This window comes from Cydia splendana, chromosome Z, assembly GCF_910591565.1.
Source record: "Cydia splendana chromosome Z, ilCydSple1.2, whole genome shotgun sequence".
NCBI lineage: Eukaryota > Metazoa > Arthropoda > Insecta > Lepidoptera > Tortricidae > Cydia > Cydia splendana.
Genome location: NC_085987.1, coordinates 32,893,497 through 32,916,785, shown reverse-complemented (window position 1 = coordinate 32,916,785; position 23,289 = coordinate 32,893,497). Strand labels below are relative to the sequence as shown.

The following is a 23,289-nucleotide window of genomic DNA, read 5'->3' as shown; positions in this document are numbered from 1 at the left end:
GTTTTTAGATGGAGAAGGAGGCTTCGCTACAATCTAAGTGCCGTATACGCTTAGGCGCTCTAAATCAAACACTATATTTTTGCCATAGGACTTTATAGGACCCATATTTACCTAGTGGTCTGCGCAGGGCACCGGGGAGAGTCCCTGCATTTAAAGGATCACAGGACTACCAACTGGCGTCCACAATTGTCTGCGGCCCATGTTCCAACCGCCGGGGGCGTACGCAGTCGAATGCTGATAGTGATCCTGCGGCGCTCTTCTACAAGGCGGAATCGGCATTCGTTGGTGGTTTTAGACGGTAGTCCTACCACTGGGTAGTCCGTCATCGCTCCTGGTCCCCCCGGGCCAGGTGGCATGCATAAACGCATTTCCCCGACGTTAAAAAAGAAGGACCGATATTTACTTTGTATAAATAAGGTTCTTAAAAGCAATAAATTATTATTTACATTTGAAAACTACCCAGCTTAAGAGGAAAGGGGCGACGTCACGTGACCACTTCTCCATACCATCAAGAGGGCCGTGTGATTACTTGCCACCATCGGGGTATGAAAAAATATCGATATATTTTCATGAATATACGACGCTGCGTTCTTATCAATAGTCGCGGTGCCCGCTACGTGTCTCCAAATTGATGCCAACTCGAGTGCCACATAATGCGATCAGCACTGCCGTCGAAACACCTCGCTGCTGTGCAAATATTGGCCGTCCATTGTCTACGTAACCTTAATGGATATATACCATTGAGCATGTATTGTCTGTTACCTAAGAGTAACTTGCACAATATGACCGATTAATTTAATTATTAATACCTATTCGGTTATATCGGCTAAACAGAGTGTACCTACCCGTATTGCATGGACAACATTAAACAATTACATTTTAGAAAATTTAACATTCGGTAGGTATAGGTATACATAGTTGTTTTGTATCTATCGTATAGATTTGAAAACAATATTATAAAAAGGAAATGGATTTTGTAATCGCAATAGGTCTACGATAACGATTGTTGTCAAGCGGACTATATAGAGGTTGTTTGGATCCTGCAAACAGATTTATTGCAAATAGTAGATTATCATTTTTGCCCTGTACCTAATTCGGTCCGTTATCTCCAGGTGAAACGAAACAGGCCGAACGGTCGCTTTTTATACTTTTATCATGGATATCCACGCTGCCACCACCTATGAGCATTTTGACTAGGTAGTAATACCAACCTATCTATCAATAATTATTATACAGAGTGTCCCACTGGTATGCCACATGGAGGGGAAGTACTTATAAGGTTTTTGAAAATAATTAGAACCACATTTACGGAGTTTTATACTCTAGCTCAGGCATCTTTTCAAAAGTGTGTAATAAAAGATATAATTAGGTATTTTTAAAAATGAGATTGAATGAGATCTTCATTAAGTAGAATGTCCTATCTTCAATATTTAAAGTACTTCCCCGCCATGGGGCATAGTGGAACGTCCTGTATATTATTTCAGTAAGGGCCACTGGCACCATTCACTAACCCGGGGTTAACCGGTTAAACCTGAAGTTACCATGGTTGCCAGCACAATTTGACCCCGGGTTCACTCGGAAACTAAAGTCTGGCAAACAAAACTTGTCAGTCAATAAGAACTATATACTCATCCCTTTTGGGTGCTAGTAGTAGCGTAAGACAAATACAGTATGTTTCTCTCTATCTATGTTTGAAATGAGACAGTCCTGCGCCAAACTATAGACTATATTTATAAATATTTACGAGAGCAGACTCGGCAACTTCTGATTAAAAAAAAAACAACGGGTTGCACTCCGGGAGTGCCGACAGAAGTGAAAACTCAATGACTAGTCCAAAATGTCTGCAGCACTATGAATTATAATTGACCCGTCCTCCTTTCTATTGAAAAACTTTAGTTTCGAAAGTGTTGGTCAGTTAGCTTGTTTAAAATTCGAAATTCAAATTTGTAGCGTTAATTGTGTAAAATTCGAATAGAAATTGTAAAGTTACCTTGCAGACCTCGCATCTAAATATATTTGGTCATGATATTTTGGATTTTATCCACCAGTACTAGAGTTCACTTTTATTAGCGATTTCATCAAGATGTAGCTTTATTGAATTATATTTGAGTGATATAAAGTTAGAATGTAACTGTGAGATCCTCGTATTTCAACCCGTACAAGATTAGAACCTTTTTCATGTAATGTCATTGAGTTTTTCTTTATTGATTTAAATGCCATCTAAATGAGTGGCCATCTAAACCTTACGGTCACGTGATCGCCATACGCTGTCTCGAGTTTATCATTTTTTCCCCACCTCAAAAAGTGCCCATCGCCGCTAAAGAAGTTTTCACTTCAAAAATCATACGTATAAAATGTTAAAAGCCACGCAATCGCTAAATCTTCCGTTGCAGTTTTTCTCTTTTGTGGTACGGAACCCTAGAAAACAACCACGGAAGAATGATAAGCGCCCCGCGCTCAAAACAACGGTTCAAAATTTAAAAAGTCGTTTTTAGAGATGTTGTTAATGAATATTAACAGTGTAGTGTAAATGCCATACGATAAATAAAGAGATGGCAATAACTTTATAAAAATGTCATTATGAACGATGTCACCTGTCAAAAGTGTCAAAGTTGTCAAATACTAATACTACCTTACTATTACAATCATACTTATGAAATAGGAAAATAAAAATGTTCAGAACTCTGTGCAAAGTAGCCCGGGATTTTTCCTATCCTAAGAGTAAATATCCCAAAAATCTGTTCATAAAATCGAATACAACATATGCAAATGCCATCAAACGAAAATCGCAGAAAAAAGAACCGGTGGAAGTTGTAAAATGGGTTTTATTGGTGAGGTTAATGTACATGTATTCAAATTTAATATTTACTTTATTATAATTATAAACTTTTTCATTCGTGAGGAGCATCGAACAACAAAAACTATATTTAGAACAACTAAACAATTCTATTTATAATTTACGTACCTCAATGTCCCGTAATATACTAAATTCGAACACAAAACAACAGCGCCACTAAATTGGGTAATAATGTCGCATAATGTTGGGTAACATTAACTAATGAATTGGAGTAGCCTACCAATTAAATTTTTTTACTTGAATAAAAAGTGGTATTTTCTGAAATACACAAGTAACTGTACTATTTCGTTGAGTGCATAGGTACATTGTGTATGATAAAATTGCTTTAATTATTTTTTAATTCTACATGAGGTTGCAGGTTATACCAGTAAGTTCGTTTGGGCTGGGCTGCTGGCAAGTATACCGTCTGCAATGGAAACTGGAGCTTATAGATATTCTTCAAGCGAAATCCAATTCTACTCCAGTCCCAATGCCAACCGAGTAAGACTTCAGAAATAATATCATTGCCTCAAAATCAAATGTCTGTAAATACTTACAATAATGTACCATTGTAATGTTGTAGCTTTTCAGCACTAGAAAAGATGGAGTATATGCCCGTTAAAGTGAAAGGGGAATTTCTTCATGACAAGGAGATTCTTATAGGACCCAGAGCACTTATTGATAATGAACACCAGAGATTTGGATCCCTGGTGTCTGACCCCAAGAAAAACCAAGGATGGCTTGTTGTTACTCCATTTAAATTATCTGATACAGGGTAAGTTCAATATATCTACAGATAATCTAATAATCATTTAAATTGTTATTTGACTATTTTTTGTGCATTCATGCCTTGTGGAGGCCCATGCCCAGCAGTGGGACGTATATAGGCTAAATTATTTATTTATTTTTCATGCAGTGAGGTGATCCTAGTCAATCGTGGATGGGTACATCAAAGCATGCGGCCCAAAGATAAACGGGAACCATCCATGATTAAAGGTGAAGTGGAGTTAACAGGTGTTGTAAGGCTGACAGAGAAGAGAGCTCCATTTATGCCCAAGAACAACCCTGAAAAAGGTTCTTGGTTTTCTAGGTAAGATGCACATACACATGTGTAGTCAGTGTCAAGAGTAGCAGATCAGTCATCCAATGTGTCATAACTACTGACATGGCGATTCTCTATGAGAGTCGCTATATGTAGAACAATTATACTGTGACACTTACTTTAGAAAGCCCCATGGATATGTTAATATGTGATGTACTAGGGTTACCTTTTCCAGCCATAGTACACCACATACGCGCCAATAGAATTTCAACTTTAGCAATCTGATTTCAGATTCAAATTAGATTGCACTTTCGGGAAATTTTACTTGTCTTTGAAAGAATCATCAAAGCTGGATTTATTGGAATATATTTGGATTTTTCGGGGAAACCTTGTAGATTGGTACGGCCTGGAAAGGGTTAATACCTAGTTGCATTTGGAAAAGTATTTCAGAGTGGCAGATGCTTTTGGCGCATTGTTTCATCGGCTAAGTATTGATGCTAACTGAACAAACACATTGTCAAATAATTATTTTATTATTAGGGAAAAGGGGTCTTAATAGGTATGTAAGATTTTAAGAGATTATCAATGATAACTATTCAACAAAAAGTGTGTATATATATCATTAATTTTTTTCTTTGCAGCTGTTAAAAAATAATTGTGTGCTATTGCAGGGACTTGGATGCGATGAGTGAACATTTAGGCTGTGCTCCAGTATGGCTGGACGCAAGGGGCATCCCCGACCCTCTTGAAGGCTGGCCAATACCTAACCAAACTCGAGTCACTTTGAGGAATGAGCATATGTCATATATTGTTACTTGGTATTTACTGTCTGCTTTCACAGCTGTTATGTGGCATAGATTTTGTATACGGAAATTACCACTGATGTAATATTTTAGTATACACTTAACGACAACCAAAATGGGTCACTTTGTACAGAACTTCCCACGTGTGTTGATTGGCTCTTGAGTATAGGTAATTGATTGAGTGAAAGCGAAATATGTCGTCCTATACAGGGGCCCGTTTCTCAAAAGCTTGTAACTTGTTAATACTTCCACTTGTATTACAAGTTACAAGCTTTTGAGAACCGGCCCAGTCGCATTTCTCACTGATTCTCATAAAATTTTGTGAGCATGAGCAAATTCGATGGTAGGTATACATATAGAATTTATAGAATTTTTCTTGTCAATTCTGCTACCTACATCTCAAAGCTACTAGTTTATAGATGGATCAGGTTTTATTCTTGGGAAACCAAATATAAAGTAATTATAGATTCTTTATATGTAACTTTCCTTGTAAAATAAACATAAATTTATGTATAGTTTTTTGATTTTACTTCTAAGAATGAAATCAAGTGTAGGTACATCATCTAGGAGGATTTAAAGATAGTAAACACATCATGTTATTGAGATTGTTTAAGATTGATTTAATAAAAAAAAATGTGTACTGTAAAGGGTTTTTAATTTTACGAGACTGAAGGGCCAGTTGCACCAACAACTAAGTAACAGCCTGATCAACATCACTCATCGGAGTAATATGAACATTCCCATACAATAACGAACGCTTTAACGGTGACAGACGGTTTGGTGCAACCGACCCTTATTATTTGTAGAGGACTGGTCCTATAATTTATCAATAACATTATGCCACACACCCCACCTAGCTGGCACTAGTTTCTCCCAAAACAAACGTCTGGCATTGTTATACATATTTAGAGTTGAGCTGGTTCTCCAGCAAGAACATTCCCCATACAAAACGGAGAACGTTTTCGAGAATCGAATTAACCTTTTGGACGCCAATGACCGATATATCCGCACCGCAGGTCCAACGCCAAAGACCGATTAATCGGTCTGGCAGAGCACAGAGCAACATAGACCTATCGTGCATATGCATAAAGTTCAATTTCAGTTTTGACACTTCGGTGACGTGGCGTCCGAGTGACAGCAATTGTGTTTGACATGGCGTCGCGAAGGTTAACCCTTTGACCGCCGTTGGCATGTATACAAGACAACGATAGAACGATACACTGGCGCCGCTGTCTTGTATACAAGACACACATTTAACCGCTCAGTAAATGTGGAAAAAATATCAATTGTAATATTTTTTACACTCATGTTAACGTTTTAGGTCTTTGTTTTTAAAGAAAATTGCATTTAAAGCATCTATATAAATCCATTCTTTTATAATAAGGCTATCAAAATAATTGCTCCAGATTTCAACGTTTTTCATGTTCCTCGTCGCCGTTGTCTTGTAAACAAGACAGCTAGGAATGGGAATGTTAACTCGATATGAGAATCTTCTTCTTCCTCGCGTTATCCCGGCATTTTGGGAGCCTTCAGCAGCACCAGCTTCAGCTGTTGATAGTAGAGTCAGACAAGTAAATCTGTCCTTGTGGTTTATTTGCAGACCAAAAGATTCATTTTGAGATGATAGTGTAGTGGGGAGTGATACACTGCAGTGACCGCTTCGCACAAGAATGATACAGGCGGACGCTAGGACTAGTCAGTGTCGCCTAACTATGAGAATGTTATATATTTGAAATTGACGAAAAATTGTCATGGTAGGGAGGATGTATGTATGTATGTAAGGGGATGTAATACGGGAACTGAGAAGCTCATCTAAGGAACATGTCGAATGTGAAACATGCATTCCCGAACATTTCCGATCCCCACCCTTCTGCAATATTATTGTTCTTCACTCATTGACAATTCAATTAACCCATGTGTAATTTTCCCCAATGCAGTTCCGGTACTTACATTTATATTTTCGACACACGATGCGCGGCTCTAACGTTACGCTTATAAAGTTTACGTACCCACAAGCACTTACGCCGTTGACCTAGAGACTATTATTACTTAATCCGCGCGGAAAAAGTCCTTGTCGGTCTGCACTGCGGGCAGTCCATGCGCGCCGTTGTCTTGTATAAAAGACTTCTCGTACAGCCTAGTGCGGTATTATTACGTCATGAATCGGTATTGTTTAGTGGTTGTTTTTAATGATAAAGACCTTTATTTTTAACATTGTCGTGTGTAAAAAATATGTTAATTTTTGGCATTTTCGAAATAAATTAAAGTTGGTTAAGAACAAAGCCAAATTGAGAAGATTTTTACCATACATTTTAAATATCGATATCACTATTTGCAATCCCTAAACTTTTTATTAGTTGTTTACTTAAAATTTGCTCTGGCGTGTACTTGAGCGTCTTTGTGGACTAGGTCCGCGCGGCCAAAAGGTTAAATACATTTTCCCCTAAAGTATCTTCAGTTGATCTTCAGCAAGCTCGGCCAAATTTCACCTTCCCATTCAAACGGTGTTTCGTTCTCTTTTTAAAACTACGTGTTGGATTGTAGTGAAACTTTACACATACAATGACATGAGGTATATCTATGCCAAAGAATATAATACTCACTATCTATGCCTGTAATTAGTTTAAGGTGCCCACTGATTAACAGTCCGCCGGACGGTATCGGCCTGTCATTTAGAACAAAATTTTGACAGTTCCGAACAACTGACAGGCCGATACCGTTAATCGGACTGTTAATCAGTGGGCCCCTTTACGCCCACTTGCACCATCCCACTAACCCGGGGTTATTTGTAAGTACAAAGTTTCAGAGCAATCTAGCAAGTCGGTTTAAAATGTGAGCGTAACTACGTTTGTATGGAGAATCGAGCTTGCTGCGGACTCCTCATAGAGGAAGGTTATGTCAGTACAATATTAATCTTAACAGTTAACAATAAATTTGAATAAAATGAAACTGAAGGAAGTAAAACGAAATAACTGATTAGCGACGTTAAAAATAACTATTATAGGGTAAATCGCACCTTCCAATAACGGGACACCTAATACTAAAAAAGATGGTTTAATATTCACACAATCCAAGTACATTTTCAGAAATGTTAATTTGGTTTATTTGATTTGTGTGAATACATAAATAGAATTCTTATTTTAGTGTAAGTCCAGTTATTGGAAGGTGGCCAGTAATAGACGATTTACACTCTATAGAAACCTGAGCGTAGTGAAGAATAATACGAGTGAAAACTTGAGCATAGTGATTCAAATGCTTAAAATAATTATAAATATACAATATTTCTTATCTCAGGGTTACACTGCTTTGGAAAGACAGCATTTGTTTAGAATGAGATATTCGTTCGCGTTCGCGGTGTACGGCGTCAACCAGTCTGGCTGCACCATGAAGTGCATGATGGCATACAGCGAAGTCAAACGCAGCCTTACGTATCCTACTAGTTTCGTTATAGGTATGCTGACGATCTATTTATCTAAAATAAATATTAGGGGACATCTTACACAGATCCACCTAGCCCCAAACTAAGCAAAGCTTGCATTATGGGTGCTATTAGGCGACGATATACATACTTATATAGATAAATACATACTTATACACCTAGAAAACACCCATGACTCAGGAACAAATATTTGTGTTGATCACAATCTAGGTTGTTCATTGGAAGAAATAAAATTCTGTTCTTATTAATCACATTGATTCTTTATTTAGCATCTCGTCCTAGATATTACAAAAAGGTACGTCCTGTTATGTACCGAAGTCAAGATGAAACCTAACCTATTCCATTGATATCAACAAAGATCATAAAGTATACACATGCAGAAGCGGGCTCTCCAAATTCTCAGTCATTATTAAACACAATCCAAACATTTTCAGGTGAACCATGCTTACGGCACATTCACACAACACAGTAATTTAATTTAGTAGCCACGTAGGTAAATTAGTTAGATTACTATTAAACACAAGATCGATTACAGACACATATTGTAGGTATTGATAACAACATCTAGAAACATTTATCAGAATTACTTTTTAATGAAACACCTTGTAAGTATAAGTAAACCTATTAAGTATTTTGCAGTACCCGCATGTGATAACGTATACGCGTTTAAATATTCTAAACTTCGGATTTCGATAACATTGTCGTATCTTAATAACACTTTGGGCTTTTAATGTGTGTACACATTTAAGGGTTCACAAGAAATGAATAGAACGGACTTGCTAGATAATACAATGTCTGATGTTCTAGCTAACCCTTACATCAATTGTATACTTTATTTTTATGTTAACAATGAATGAAGTTACCTTAAAATCTACGTTTATTTATTAATCATAATTCATAATAATCAAGTATCATATAAATGAGATCATTACTTATAAATTCTTAAAAATAACAAAATTATTATTTAAAAAAATAATAAATCACAAAAAATACAATTTAAGTGCCCAAGTGGGAGCGGATTCGGCATCGCCACTTGTGACAAACTTTTCATGAACGCAAATAAAATTCGCGTTTCGTTGTTAATTGTCTGGTTAATTTATATTAAATCACAAACATGAGGATGATAATTGATAACAAATACTAATGCCATGAGAATAAATTTGACGAATTAGTTTTATTTACGCTCATTGTAAATCACTATAAAATCAGTGGCTTTTCAGTATTGAGTGCTACTGTACCAGTTAACACCCGGCTAGTTGCATACATTGACTCATGACACGTATTGTACAATGTATGTACACGACTGCAGAGATCGGTCGTCCGGCGTAGGGAACAAACCCAAGGAGAGTAAATGCACGCAGCATCATGCTTCTTACAATGCTATCCAATTCACTAAAAGCCGTCAGAAACGCGAAAAACTGCGCTGATGTCAAGGTAAACTTATAATTTAAATTTAAATTTTTAGCACCAATTGAATATGTCCAAGTATGATAAGAAAACATAATTATAGTCAATATTATTAATAATAATTACAGCAATAATATTTAAACAAGGATATCAGTCTGGATACCAGGCTGATATTTGGTTTTAAGCGCGTAAGTCGAAATTAGAAACAAATATTTGAGGTACGTGTGTGGGATCGATTTTAGGGGTGGTCTTGTAGTCGCAAATACCGAGTTCTTTCAGTTTCCACTCCCATCCCATTTTTTGAACAGCATGTAAAGTTTCAGCTTCCGTGTTCTGACGCCGAAGCATGCCCTCCTGTCAAAAGCATAATTTATTGAATGAGCGATTATTACAATTTACATACATCATTATTAGTAGAATAATTTAATTGATAATTTGGAAAATAGAATGCAAGGGTTGAAATTGAACATGAAATGTAAAAACGACCGCGTTCTGTTTTGTCGTAAGTTCGCAACTTTGTTGTTAATTAATAGTGGGTAAATAGGAATATGCACTTTTGTTGGAGTCAAATGACCTTAAAACAAAAAAATGCACTCGGTGGCAAATATATTTAACACCAACTTCTCTAGATTTTGGTGTCGCTAAAGGGCTATTAATAAAATCAAAATTTTTATGTCATACTTAAAAATAAGTGGATCTATAAAAATGCATCTTGACAATCCACAGAATATTATTAAAATGATATGAGCCCTATATGTAATTCAATAAAACTCATGTTAATATACCTTAATTTTCTCCCATTTATCATCGACTTCCTGCAGCCAAGAGTTGATCTGTCGGCTGTTGCACCGCGAGCGCTGCGCGTTCCGTTTCTCCTCTTGCTCTGGAGCCAGCACATTGTAAACTTCTTTGTCACGCAACATTGTGCACACCGAATAAGGAAGAGACTGGAAACAGAACAATATTATGTATAGACAATAAGGGTCGTATTCTAGAGATAAAACTAGATCAACGTATTTACAAGCTTTCAATCACAATAAAACTTAATTAAGTAGGACCTGGATAAATGAGAAACCTCCATAGCTGGTATCTGATGGCGACTGTTCTACCCTCGAGCGATAAGCAATTGAACCTAAACGGTATATTTACTCTACATACCTGATTTATCACAGCGCGTTCGGCGCGCCCGTGCACGCGTAGAATTTCTTGTTCTACAGCTAGTACCAGTTTTTCTTTTTCGACTAGGTGTTGGATTCTCATGCGTGTCCTGTGATGAGATAAAGGTTTATTTTTTGATGCGCAACAAAATATATGCATGAAATAACAGAGGTAATAAAATAGAGTAAAGCAAATTCTAACCGTTCTTTTTCCTGGTCTGTAAATTCGCTGACCATTTGTGGTGGCATGTTGTGTGGTATCTCCACCTGCGGCTCCGGGTTCACGTTACTCTGCAGAGTGTAAGTGCAGCGGTTCATCAGGTACTTGTTAAAGTCTTTGGGCGGTTTAGGCTTGACAGGAAACAGGCTCTTCTGACGATTTTCAATCTGCAAGCAAAATAAAGATTGAAAATGATGCAACATATTAAATAATAGTCGGCAAGATGATTATTAAATATGTAATCTGCATATTTAGTACCTAGTCAGCTGCAGATATAGTTGACCCCCCCCCCCCCTGCATACAAACAGTCTGGGGTCAACTATCTCCGCAGCTGACTATACATATTTTATTTACCTGTTTACGAATATGAATGTACATTTGATAGGGGTTGGAATGTGTGACATTGTGAGACACAGTGCTGTCTGGCGTGGGCTCGGTCTTGACGGGCTCTCGCGAGTGGCTATCCTTAGAAGCCTTAATCTTGCGTTTCCGAGGGTGCAGCTCCACTGAGGGCCCAGGATTGTTCACTAAAATTACAAATATTTTTAATTAACTACTCAGTTATATTTTCACATTTGGATGTGTAAACAAAGAAGATAAGAATACAAAGTACAAGAGTAAAAAGAAAATACCGGACACGTGCGAGTCTGACTTAATTACAAATGTATAGTTTCAGATTCTTCTTTGTACTTGTAGTATGTAGTATATTACTGGCTTTTCAGTTCTAGGTCAACAGAAAGTACCCTACAAATTTTGATCCCCTTGAGTGTCGAAATATACGTTTTTTGCGGCATAAACGGCCATCTTTTTTTTACGTTAACTTAAAAGTTTGATTCTTTCACAGCTTCAAGGGGCTGTAGACCCGAGTATATGGTTTTAATTTCAACTCGATACCTCCACGCGTTCCGTAGATAAAGGGTCTTGACAGACAGACAGACGGACACCAAAGTGATCCTATATGTGTTCCATTTTTCCTTTTGAGGCACGTAACCCAAAAAACAAAGGTCAAAGTCCATACCTGTCTCGGAGCGGCCACTGACCCCGCCAGACGATGTAGACGGAGCATGCTCGCTATCCTGCCCCTATAACAAGGAACAGAGAACTGTAATAACGAGGAAGTCATAGATACACCACAGTAGAGAGCTAGACGGATACTTTATACAACTGCCAAAAAACAAACTATACCATACATTCATTACATAGGTAATAAATAATATAACGAGAGAGGTAAGATCAATGAGACGCATGCTCAGTATCATGGTACAATTATATCATTTCTAGAATCGGAGCCAACCACTACATTTCTAAAATAGTACGGAAATAGGATACACATTCATGCCATATACATATAGTAATGTTTAGTACTATGTCCTTTTTTCATCTGCTAGGTTTGCATACGACACAGTGACATGCTGTTCCCGACGACGGACTACCTACAGAATGTTCTATCTAATCATAATACATGATACAGAGAACTTACAGAGCCCGAGGGCGGGGGGCTCTTGTTGGAACTCAATGTCGATTGAGTGGAACCCGTCCCGGAGCGACTCTCGCTCCCTGTCTGAGGGGAAGTCCTCTCCTTGTCCTTCTCTCTCTCTCCATCGTTCGTCCTGTGCGAACGGAGGACTCTTTGCCCAGCCTTGGGAGGAAAAATAGTTTTTGAGTTAACTTTTAAAAGGAAAACTGGATTCGCTAGCAGCTCTTTAACTTCATAAATGTTTCTTCGTTGGCATTTTGACGACATCTTTAGTTAAATAAGTTTCTTAGACTGAACAAAGGTCACTTACTTGGCCGTGAGGGATAGGCTAAAGGTAAAGTATTGATTGTTGTGTACCTTGCCCCCTTCTCCCGGGCGCTTGTCATCGGAGTTGCCGTCGGAGCTGTCGGAGGTCTGGCCGGCGTCGGCGGCGCTGGTGCACGGCAGCACGTACGGCAGCGTCGCCACACTGCCGCGTCCCTTCCCGCTGCCGCGTTGTCCGGTCCCACCTTAAGTGACGCATATCATTTCTTATAGTAGGTATATGCATAGCTGTTGATTGTAAAAGTAGTAAAGTATAAGAAATAACCGTGTTTAAAATTTGACCGCCAAACTAGATGGTGCTATACGGCACAATGCTTTGTTTTAATAATTGAATCGTCAAATATTAACAACTACAGTTATCACAGTCGGTGCCAGAAGACATTTTGATGACCTATGCATTTCTAGACCTTGTCCTCCTAAAACTAAATATTTAATATGTACCAGTGTACTCTGTGTACTATCAGTTTACATTTCAGGATCAATATAAATATGTACTAGTTGATACACATAGCATTTGCCTTCACTATTTACTTCCTATATATAAACCTATTTACCTTCACCTTCTTGCTCGTTTCTGTTGGCAGAGCCCCCTGCGCCGCCTGGTATGACTATCTTTAATGGCGGCACCTTGGGTGCTGTAGATTCTTGGTTTTTCTGATCTTCAGAGTCACCATCAGCATCCTTGGCTTGGTTTGGTTTGGGGCTGGCTACTGGGCTTTTTCGCTCTTGTTTACTTGGAACCATACTAGTTGTACCTTTTGCACTCCCAGATGTCTTGCCCTATAAAATAAATCATATTATGTTGATTGCAAACGTAGTCTGTGCGGAAAGAGAAGAGTCGTGGAATGTAAGAGAGCCCATACATTTCACGACTCTTCTCTTCCACACAGACTATACCATATGATGAAATTACTCTTCCGTCATTTTTGTTTTGCTTAATGAATGGTGATGCTCACTGTACCACACACAATCAATGAACTACATTAAATATTTAAGAAAAACTTTCATACTAAGCAATTAGGGGATCAATAGGTAAATAAGTTACTTTGCCATCAGTATATTTTATAAATTTATATTATAGGTTTAATTATATGAATGACCTAAACATGTCATATCGCCATACATCGAGGTTTTTGGATTTGGTGTGGGAATGATTTTGTGTATTTATATTATAACTTACCAGACTATGAATTAATAAAAATAGGTACTAAGCTCCAAATGAGCTTAGAAATGTTAAAATAATATCTGTTTTAACAGTTTTTAAACTAAAAAACATAACCATTCTCGCACCAAAAACGCCGATGTATGCATATCACATGTTGGTCAAGGTATTTCAATAACCAACTGTCCCCTTTATAGAATTTTTCAAGGACTAAAAATGGTAGAGAGTGCAAGAATTATGTAATTTATTTAAAATTAATTATTTTTAAATATAAACTTGAAATTTAATTTTATATTGGTGATGGTTGTTTAAACTGGCTTTTTGTTACAATGTACACAGAATGTTTTGAAATATGTACCTGGTTTTGAGTACCCAGTTTGCCCGCTACACTACCACCCTTGCCCTGAGCTTGCTGGCCGCCTTTCCCTGTAGAGGAACCTGCTGTGCCGCCTTTTCCTCCACCCTGCACATTAGCACCTTTTCCTAGTGGAGTGGCACCAGTCTTACTAGCTGGCCCTGGAGGCTTTGTGCCTGTAAGAATGCTGAAAAGACAATAAATAATCTATTATGAAACCTGTGTATTTCAATTGTAATGAACATTATTTCTTGATAAGTAAAATAGATAAATACCGTCCGGGGCCACTACGTGCGACTGGAGCTGGTTTAGCCATGGGCTCCTTCTCTTCATTCTCCTTTCTCTTCTTGCGTTTGGAAATGTCATCTTCTACAGACTCTGCCTCATGACCTTCATCTGTGAATGGACGTTTTGGGCCTGCGGCTACTTCATCCTGAGATGAAGACACAACTCCACTACTAAGTTGATTGCCTTCTGTAACAAAATGTAACATTAGGTATTAGTAGTTAAGGTAAGTTAATAGTTTTACAACGGGGAAGGGGGGCAATTCCTGAGCAAACTAAAGATTCAGAAACTGAACCAAGCACATAGCTAGTGGTTCTAAAAGTGGAATTTTGCTGCCGAATGAAATACAAATACTTTCATCACACCAAAGGGGCTGTCCATAAATTACGTCATCGATTTTTGACCCCCCCCCCCCCTATAATCATCCAAAAAGCATGCTTCAAATGACCCCATTTCCTCCTACTTCATGCTACCGTCATCCGATGCCCAGACCCCCCCCCCCCTAATTTGAAATGACGTAATTTATGAATAGCCCCAAAGCGAGGAAAATACTAACTGTAAAACATTACAAATCAAAACCAAATGAATAATATTAAATATGTATCATTTCATTCAACATCATCACTTAAAAGTCTAAACTTGAATCTGATTTGATTGCATGTTTCTCATCAGTTTATTATGAATAAAAAGAGCCTTTACAAGCGGGTTGCAAAAATATTCTGGTGTTTTATTTCTTCTAGTATGTATTCTTTCATCACCATCTTTATTATCTCCACTGCCTTTGTCTTGTGCTGCCGAGTCCTTGTTGTCAAAGTGTTCCTGTGCTAGGCAGTCCATGTTGCGCTTGCTGCTGTCACTAGAAGTACTTGCATTGCCAACTTTCTTGCTGCTGTCATCCCTTGCCCGACCCGTGTGTGAGGCTCTCACGTTATTATCTGTGAACATATTTCACATGTTCCAAACACAAACTATTTATAACAATTATTTGCTAACTAGTACGTATTAAAGTATTTATAAAATGACTATGCTAGGTTATGTTATGTCTACCTACATAATATGAATAATGGACTTTTATTGTTTTGTAATATAAGAGTAGGAAGAGGTCCTATGATTATTGACAGATATGGCTGGAGAATATTCGTCGTTTTACTGTTCCCAACAAATACTATCAAACTAATTAATATTTTTACTTTGAACCGATAAAGATGTGTAGGTATACGATACGCCACTTTTCCGTATACCTGCACCACACATATAGCGAAATATTACCATGATCGATCGCTGAGTAGAGGGCATTAACATCAAGAAACGAAATCTATATCGTACGAAGCGATACGGTGCTCTTAATACCATGTAAATGACGATAACGGGGTTAACACAGAAATGAGGATTTAATCACTTTGTCACGTCAGTCAATATCTAAATTATGATTTATACACTGTTAAGAGTCATCTTGCGGCATACAGCGGCGGCGTGCGCGATTTGCTAAGACTAAGAATAAAATAATACTCGCCTTTAATATTCGAGAGCGTCTTTCTTTGCATTTCACGTCTTCAGGCACTATTAATAATTTTTACTTGTTGCACTCCACAATTTTATCAATAAATTTATGCTAAATCGGTCCTCAATACCGTCGCGAAGTTAGCAACGCAAGCGGCCATCACAGCGCTAGACGGCTGTTTTTTTCCAAGTCAGATAATGGCGACAGGCAAGTGGGACCGATCATTACTAGTGAAGTGACGTGCTTCGTAATGTTGCCATGTTAAAAAATTAATATGATCCATAGACGCCCATTCTTTGGGATTTTTTTTAAAGAACTGCGTTTTGGGATTTTTTTATTTATAATGGCGCGTACAGAGAGACAGAGACGGGACAATTTTTCGCAAAATCTGATTAAATTGTCAATTCAATTGTGTGGTACGGACTCAATAATGAAGTCAAGGACATTAGGGCTTATTACAATAAAATTCCACTCTTATTCATACTCATTCTTCATTTATATAGTGATTTTAATTTAATAATTAAGGACAAGAACGTTGAATAGGTAGTTCATAATCAATCATTTAATTTTGTCTTTGAATGCAGATATATTACAAGTAAAAATAATGATATTTTTTTTGCATCGATATTTTTTATACCTCTTTTAATATACTTTGTAGTTTTATGCAGTTTCGTGATATTACGAAACGGTGATATAGTATTACGAAATTATAATCAATATATAAATTGGTACTTATTCATTAATTTGTAATATTTCAAAATCAAAGGAACGTTTATAAACTCGTTAACATCTTATCTTTGATTATAAAATTAAAATCACCAATAAAAAAAATTAATGAGTAGACACGAGTATGAATAAGAGTTTAATTTTATTGCTAATGTCGACTCCATAGCTCACTAACCTCTTACCGCGCCATAAAAACTCCCGATGCCAAATTATGAATTATATCAAAATCGTTGCAGACTCTGGAAATGTCGATTGTGGAAGTAGATGAATTTTTATTTTTAAGTCAATGATTATTGGTAAGTGTCCTGATAATACGTGGAACGGAAAACGGCTTTAGGATGCTATTTAACTAGAATGGTAGCATAGCATCCGTTTACCGAAAACGGTACAAACGTGGTTGGAAATATGCATGGCAGTGTGGGTATTAACGAGTTGCACGAAATGGAAGACAAAGAAAATCATTAATTAAAAACCATAAGTACTATAACACTTAGGTGCCTGCCTAGTATAAACTATAAACCATACTCGTAAATTAATTTTATAGAATGTGAATTAGGTAACAAGCTCTGCGCTGGTGTAAGTACAATGTACGTTTCGTATTTACCTACATGATTTAATAATATAATAATATTTAATAATCCATTGCATTTTTATTTAAGATATGAATTAATTAATATTAGCACGAAATAACCAAGTTTAATAATGAAGGCTCAGGAATACAGTCTATCAACAATGTGGAAACACTCCAAAAGAAACGTTAAAATTCAATTAAAAATCAACATACCCTTCAATGATTCCAGATATTCGTAAATATGAGGAGCTGCATAATCGATGGGCATTTTAGCCTTTGCATTTTTAACAAATGGATCAGCACCATGCTCAACGAGAAATTTAACCATCTTCAAGTTCCCCGAGGTGGTGGCGTCATGCAGGGGAGTGTCGTCGTCAAGACCCTTCGCGTTCACGTTGGCCCCACCCTTGACAAGGACTATGACCACCTGGTACCAGCCATATATACACGCCTCGTGCAGGGGTGTCCAACCTAACGAAACAAACCATCAATCAGATAAGTAGGTAGTTTATTTTATGGCTTGCCATCGACTAATAAAGCCTTTGTTAAACACAATAATGGAGTTTTAAATGGATTTTACAAACACATCCAGAAACATGTTCATATTTGTGAGAATGAAAATGATTAGTAAATTAAGCTTTTCATTAAGCTAAAATGCTGTTCGCCATCATTTTTTTTTTACAATTTTAGATAATGTTACAACCATGTGTAAGCAGTATGAGACCACTGTAATATTTTCCTACCCTACAATTTTAACTTTTATAAATTTTTAATGTTTAAATACCATAAATGTGAAGGTTGGTATGGCTGTTTCAATCAAACCTAAACGCCGATTTATTCCCACTAGTAACTACTAAGTTGACTTGTTGACCAACCATAACTCAGTATTTTTTTCTCACGTTTATCACCGGGAACAACTGAGAAAATAAATCCCAAAGTGAGTTGGTTGTAATTGTAACTACTGGGATTTATTTTTCTCAGTATTTACCACTAAAATATTGCAATGTTCAATACTAATAAAAAATACTTAAATAAATATGAAGTGGAAATATTTTACGTCAACGGGTGATTCAGTAAACTCAGTGTGCGTTAAAATAGCTCCCATTATGTTTTAATATTCGTGGCCATATTGTTAAACAGATATGTAGATGTAGAATTATTTTGTACTTTTACTGATAAACTTCTTTAGAGCAGTTCACTAAATTGTATGTCGTTGGAAAAAATAACTTACTCTATATTTATGTAGGTATTTTTGTCAGTAATTAACATTAAAGTATTTTGGCAGTAACAATTGACAAAAAAATCTCGCACTCATTACCACCAAAGTGAGTTGGTGACAAATACTGGGAACAATTTTTCTCCGTTGTTACCACTGGCAACAGGTGAGAAAAAAGTTTACTCTGCACTCTCCCAACATGGTTTACTCTGAACCTCCTGAACTTGAACATACATATGATTTTTATATTACTATGTTCGTTTAATTGGTCATAGAAATTGTTATTTGTGTTATTTGGTTATTACTAGAGATGCAACGGATAGTTGTTTGGCCGGATACCGGATATTCGGCCTGACCATCGGCCGAATATTCGGTGTCCGGCCGGCGGAACTATACCTACATTTCGGTTTTTCAGGTGCGCATTGTGTAGGTTTTGACTTGTTTCGTAGTGAACGTTTGCGCGAACTCATTTTAAGGTTCGAAATTCGAAATGAGTGCGCGTGCAAGTGAGTGGAATGTTGAAATTGATTTAAAATAATAAACGAGTACGATTATGACCGTGACTGTTTCTATTTCAATTTTGTTTACTCCTAAATCATTCACGTTACTATCCGGTATCCGGCCGGATAGTAGGCCACTATCCGGTATCCGGCCGGATGTTAAACTAACGTCCGGATACCGGATAGTAGCCGAATATCCGGTGCATCTCTAGTTATTACTGCATCACATGATGTTGCGTTGCGTTACAATATTATGAATCTACACATTTGCTATCTTAAGCACAAATATAATATATAGTTATGCCACAGTAAACTAAAAATAGCTGGTAACTATATATATAAGTAAGTTTACAATAATCATCAATATCATCATACATTGTGCAAACTGCAGAAGAATTAATTAATAGTAGTGTGACTACTTGTAAAAAATACAAACTAAAATATTTTTTATAGAAAGCATTTTCATTTGTTCTTAGAGAATTAATTAACATTAAAAAGCAGCGTGGACATCAAGACACATGGAGAAAATAAAGGATACTCCTTAGAAAATTTTGCGCGCTGCGATGTGCATGTGATAGAACCCACACCCTGAAAATGAATTCCAGTAGAATTCGAAACATTGAGCGCAAATGCGCCAATTGAACCATTGTATTTGGATTATAATGTCAGTAAAATCACAATAGTTGAAAATTTAATTGACTGTATCTATGTAGTACTGAATCATTAAACAACATGAACACAACCTTGTTCTTCACGATAAACTCAATGTTTGTTAATAATTCTTACTGTGTATGTAGCAGCAAACACTTGTAAGTAGGCAGGGGCGTATTATGAAATTTGGCGCCCAGGGCCAATACGTTTCGTCGCCCCAGAAGTTAAGGAAGAAAAACAAAATGCAATCCGCCAGGGGCGGCATGCCGCCCCTGGGGGTTGGCATATGCCGCCCTTGGAGGTTGGCGCCCCGGGCCATGGCCCGGATGGCCCTAGGGTAAATACGCCCCTGTAAGTAGGCTAATATTGTCTGTAATCAAATTTATTTGTTAATTATAATATGTATAATTGCGAATGTGAAAGGTAAAGATTATGATATCTGAATCAAAAATACTAACTTAGAATGCAGCTGCATTTAAATAAAAATAATTCGATTAAGTTTATAAGTAAATTTTTGATTCAATTTCTGCTTTATCAGACATCATCTTCACCTTATATACCAAGGAATATCTTTTACCAACAGGCAAGTAACTGAAACAACCACAAAACTAAAGGTCTCAAAGACATGTGACAATAGCATTAAGAGTGACAGCAAATTAACTATGACATGATTTACCCATTTTCATTATTTGAACCTACCTTATTAAATGGCACTCATATGTGGGCATTGGCAGAAACATACAGAAGAAGAATTTGTTATGGTTCGTTAACAATATTTAACATTGAGACAGTTCGGATATAACTGTCTCAACTCACACTCCTCATCAGTCAATCTCTACTCAGTATCAAAGTTTGTGATATTGAATAACAGAAATCAAATCAAATCTTCCAATTTAGAAACATTTCAAGTAAAATTCAAATAACTGTCATCATATTTATGTCAAACACGATATCATATTTATGTCAAACACGATTTGTGTCATCCATTGCCTCGGTTTAGAAATCAATCTGATTGGTTTGTTCTGCCACTTAATGACAAGAAATGGTAACACTAGTTTTTTTTTAATTACTTCCATTTGACCTTTCGAACAAGAGTATAGAGTAGCAACAAGAAAAGTCTGCAGCAGATTTGATAGCCCACGCAGTGTAAGTGTTATATTTATATGTCATAATTTCATAGAAGTTTGACGTTTAAAATGACACTTGAACTGCGTGGGCTATCAAAATCGCTGCAGAATTTTCACGGTCTGACTCTAAGTTATATTGACTTTAGGTCAAAAATGTTAAATTTAACACTGAAAGTAATAAAAATGGGAAGACTCAAAAGTTTAAGTAAAATATAAGTTTCTTCGTCTCAAGCCGGTTAAAGGAGTGTAAGTGAAACTAAATCATGTACCTAAATGTTATTATTAATACAATGCAAGGTATTGCCAGTTTTAATTACACTTGTAATAAATGTTGCATATAGCAGTTTTATTCAGGCATAAGGTTTATCATGTGCATCTATAATAAACATCTGTTGAGCTTGGCTAGCCCCATAAATAAAGACACAAAGGAATTAGAAAGAAATTATTTAAGTTTTTCATTTCAAATTTCCTGTGCCAAATTCACAACTTTGTGTGTAATAATACCACATGGAACAAATTTAAGTAACTCCAAATGATGGTGCTTTTTTAGACAGTGATACTGCTTTTAATAGTAGTAATAGTGCGTCTAATTATGTATATGAAGTAGCTTTGTGTCCTATAGTTATGGTAGGATGTGCAGCCAAGCAGGCTGGGACAAGGAGTGATTAAGTATCAGGATTATGTTTTTATGATCAGAGCATCTTAGGAACAATTGCATTAAAAATACATGGTAACTGATACGTACTCATTGTAAAAATAACAATAAAATCTTTATGTTGTATCAGCAAAGGATTTTGTTCATTATTATGAATGGATTGCAGTAATAGGTATATTGTCAGGCTGAATTTTATGCAAATGTAGGAATATCTAAATATAATATATGAATGTTATTTAAATTGATTTATAGTACTTGAATCAATCAGCCACAGTAGCTCTTGCTTTGTCTCACTGTAGTGAACACTTTTTAAATTCAAATATGGATATTGTTATAGTCCGTTTTTTTAGCATTAGAAAGAACTTCGCAGAAGTAACATTGTGGTTCCAAATCCGGCACTTTTAGCGGTAATAAGTAAATTATATGTATTGACCATGCTACATTAGATAAATCAATAATTATTAACAATTAAAGAGCCTGATAAAAACTGCACGCTTGCTTCTGTGGAGTTCTTTCTGATGCTAAAAAAAACGAACTATAGATAGGGTTAATTTGCATACAAACTAGTTTTGTTAACAATAACAAATAACATACCGGCAAAATCTGGGACATCTGGATCTTGTCCTTGGTCGAGGAGCTTTTTCACTTGATCATGGTCCCCTCTGATGGCGGCTACGTGTAGAGGCGTCTCACCGCGCTCGTTGCGCTGCTGCCTGGTACGTTTCCTTTCTTCAGCAGTGGATGGAGCAGCTAAACATAAAAAGGGCGGGAAATAACGCATGACAACTTTACAAACAACAAGTGCGTATTTAGAGTGCGATCAAACCTGGTGGAGCATCCTGTGACGATATCTGCATCACCAAGGCCAGCTGCTGTCGTTCTGACATGGGAGCTATGACCGGAGGCCTGAGCGCCCCATCGGGGCCGCGACCGGAGCCCCGCGTCCGCGACGACGACGGCATACTTCCAGCATAACCACTCTCCTACGCACAAAACACTAAAAGTAATGCCACGCAGCACAAATCATCAAAACTTCTTCTAAAACTCCGCCAATTAAATTGGTGAGCATCAGTATTATGTACCTTACGAGTGCCAAAGGAAACGCCGTCAATAGAAATAATTCAAGTTCTTTAAAAGGTATAGATAATGATAGGAACACAACAAGTGTTCAATCGTACATTTCAACAACACAAAAATATAACTGACTCGGTTAACTTCAACAATTTTACCATGAACGTCGAACAATCAAAGCAAGAAAAAGAAAGACTGACTTGAAACTCTATATACAATGTTGTCTATGGTTTATTAGGGGGGCCCCACTATTTGGATGATTTTATATTACCGGTTTATTCGTTTTTTTTCTTCTAGGCCCCGTTCGCACGGCAGCTTTTTCAACGCGCGTTGAAAAAGCGTTTGAATGACGCAAATGGATAACCATGTATGTATTCACACGAAGGCGGTTTTTAAGCGCGGCGCTTTTTTATCGAGCACTGTTCGATTTTCGGCGTTGAGCGTTGGCGTCAAATTGAATAGAGCATACGGAACTCCGTGTATCTGTTCTCACAAGCGTTAAAAAAGCGCCGGCGCTGCTGTCAGTTGGCTGTCAAGTGTCAATTTTTGGTGTCAATCGTCAAGATTATTATTAGTTTCACCTTAAAAATGTCAACTTATGCTTACAAATTCCTGAAATATTCAAGCTATATTCAAATAATACGTCGTAATAGCAAATAAAGTATGGCTTTGCTGAGATGCGTACGTGGCAGTACGACTCACAAGTGATTTTTAAGCGTTCATATGAACACAAATATTGGAAACGGTAAAAAAGCGCCAACGTC

General features: G+C 37.0%; 2 protein-coding genes across 6 annotated transcripts; one reads left to right on the top strand and one right to left on the bottom strand.

The window, feature by feature from the left end:
* The first annotated feature begins 2,638 nt into the window (after positions 1-2,638).
* LOC134805138 (surfeit locus protein 1) lies at positions 2,639-4,861 on the top strand. The gene is made up of 5 exons (XM_063778438.1): positions 2,639-2,831; positions 3,216-3,337; positions 3,420-3,611; positions 3,753-3,926; positions 4,550-4,861. The coding sequence occupies exons 1-5, from the start codon at positions 2,673-2,675 to the stop codon at positions 4,764-4,766; spliced, it is 864 nt and encodes a 287-aa protein (XP_063634508.1). The 5' UTR covers positions 2,639-2,672; the 3' UTR covers positions 4,767-4,861.
* A 3,492-nt stretch (positions 4,862-8,353) lies between these two features.
* On the bottom strand, positions 8,354-22,715 carry LOC134804521 (ankyrin repeat domain-containing protein 12-like). Of its 5 annotated transcripts, none has more exons than XM_063777605.1 (16): positions 22,537-22,715; positions 22,281-22,437; positions 22,049-22,204; positions 17,519-17,776; positions 15,266-15,442; positions 14,498-14,696; positions 14,226-14,409; positions 13,260-13,485; positions 12,739-12,890; positions 12,385-12,543; positions 11,923-11,986; positions 11,259-11,431; positions 10,887-11,071; positions 10,686-10,794; positions 10,313-10,474; positions 8,354-9,881 (listed from the first exon to the last, which is right to left on the bottom strand). In XM_063777605.1, exons 2-16 carry the CDS (start codon positions 22,414-22,416, stop codon positions 9,708-9,710), a joined length of 2,514 nt encoding a protein of 837 aa, XP_063633675.1. In that variant the 5' UTR covers positions 22,417-22,437; positions 22,537-22,715; the 3' UTR covers positions 8,354-9,707. The 5 variants fall into 5 exon arrangements, with proteins under 5 accessions (XP_063633675.1, XP_063633676.1, XP_063633677.1 ...); XM_063777606.1 differs by having other exon boundaries at positions 13,266-13,485; XM_063777607.1 differs by lacking the exon at positions 12,385-12,543 and having other exon boundaries at positions 22,537-22,714.
* Positions 22,716-23,289: the final 574 nt, after the last annotated feature.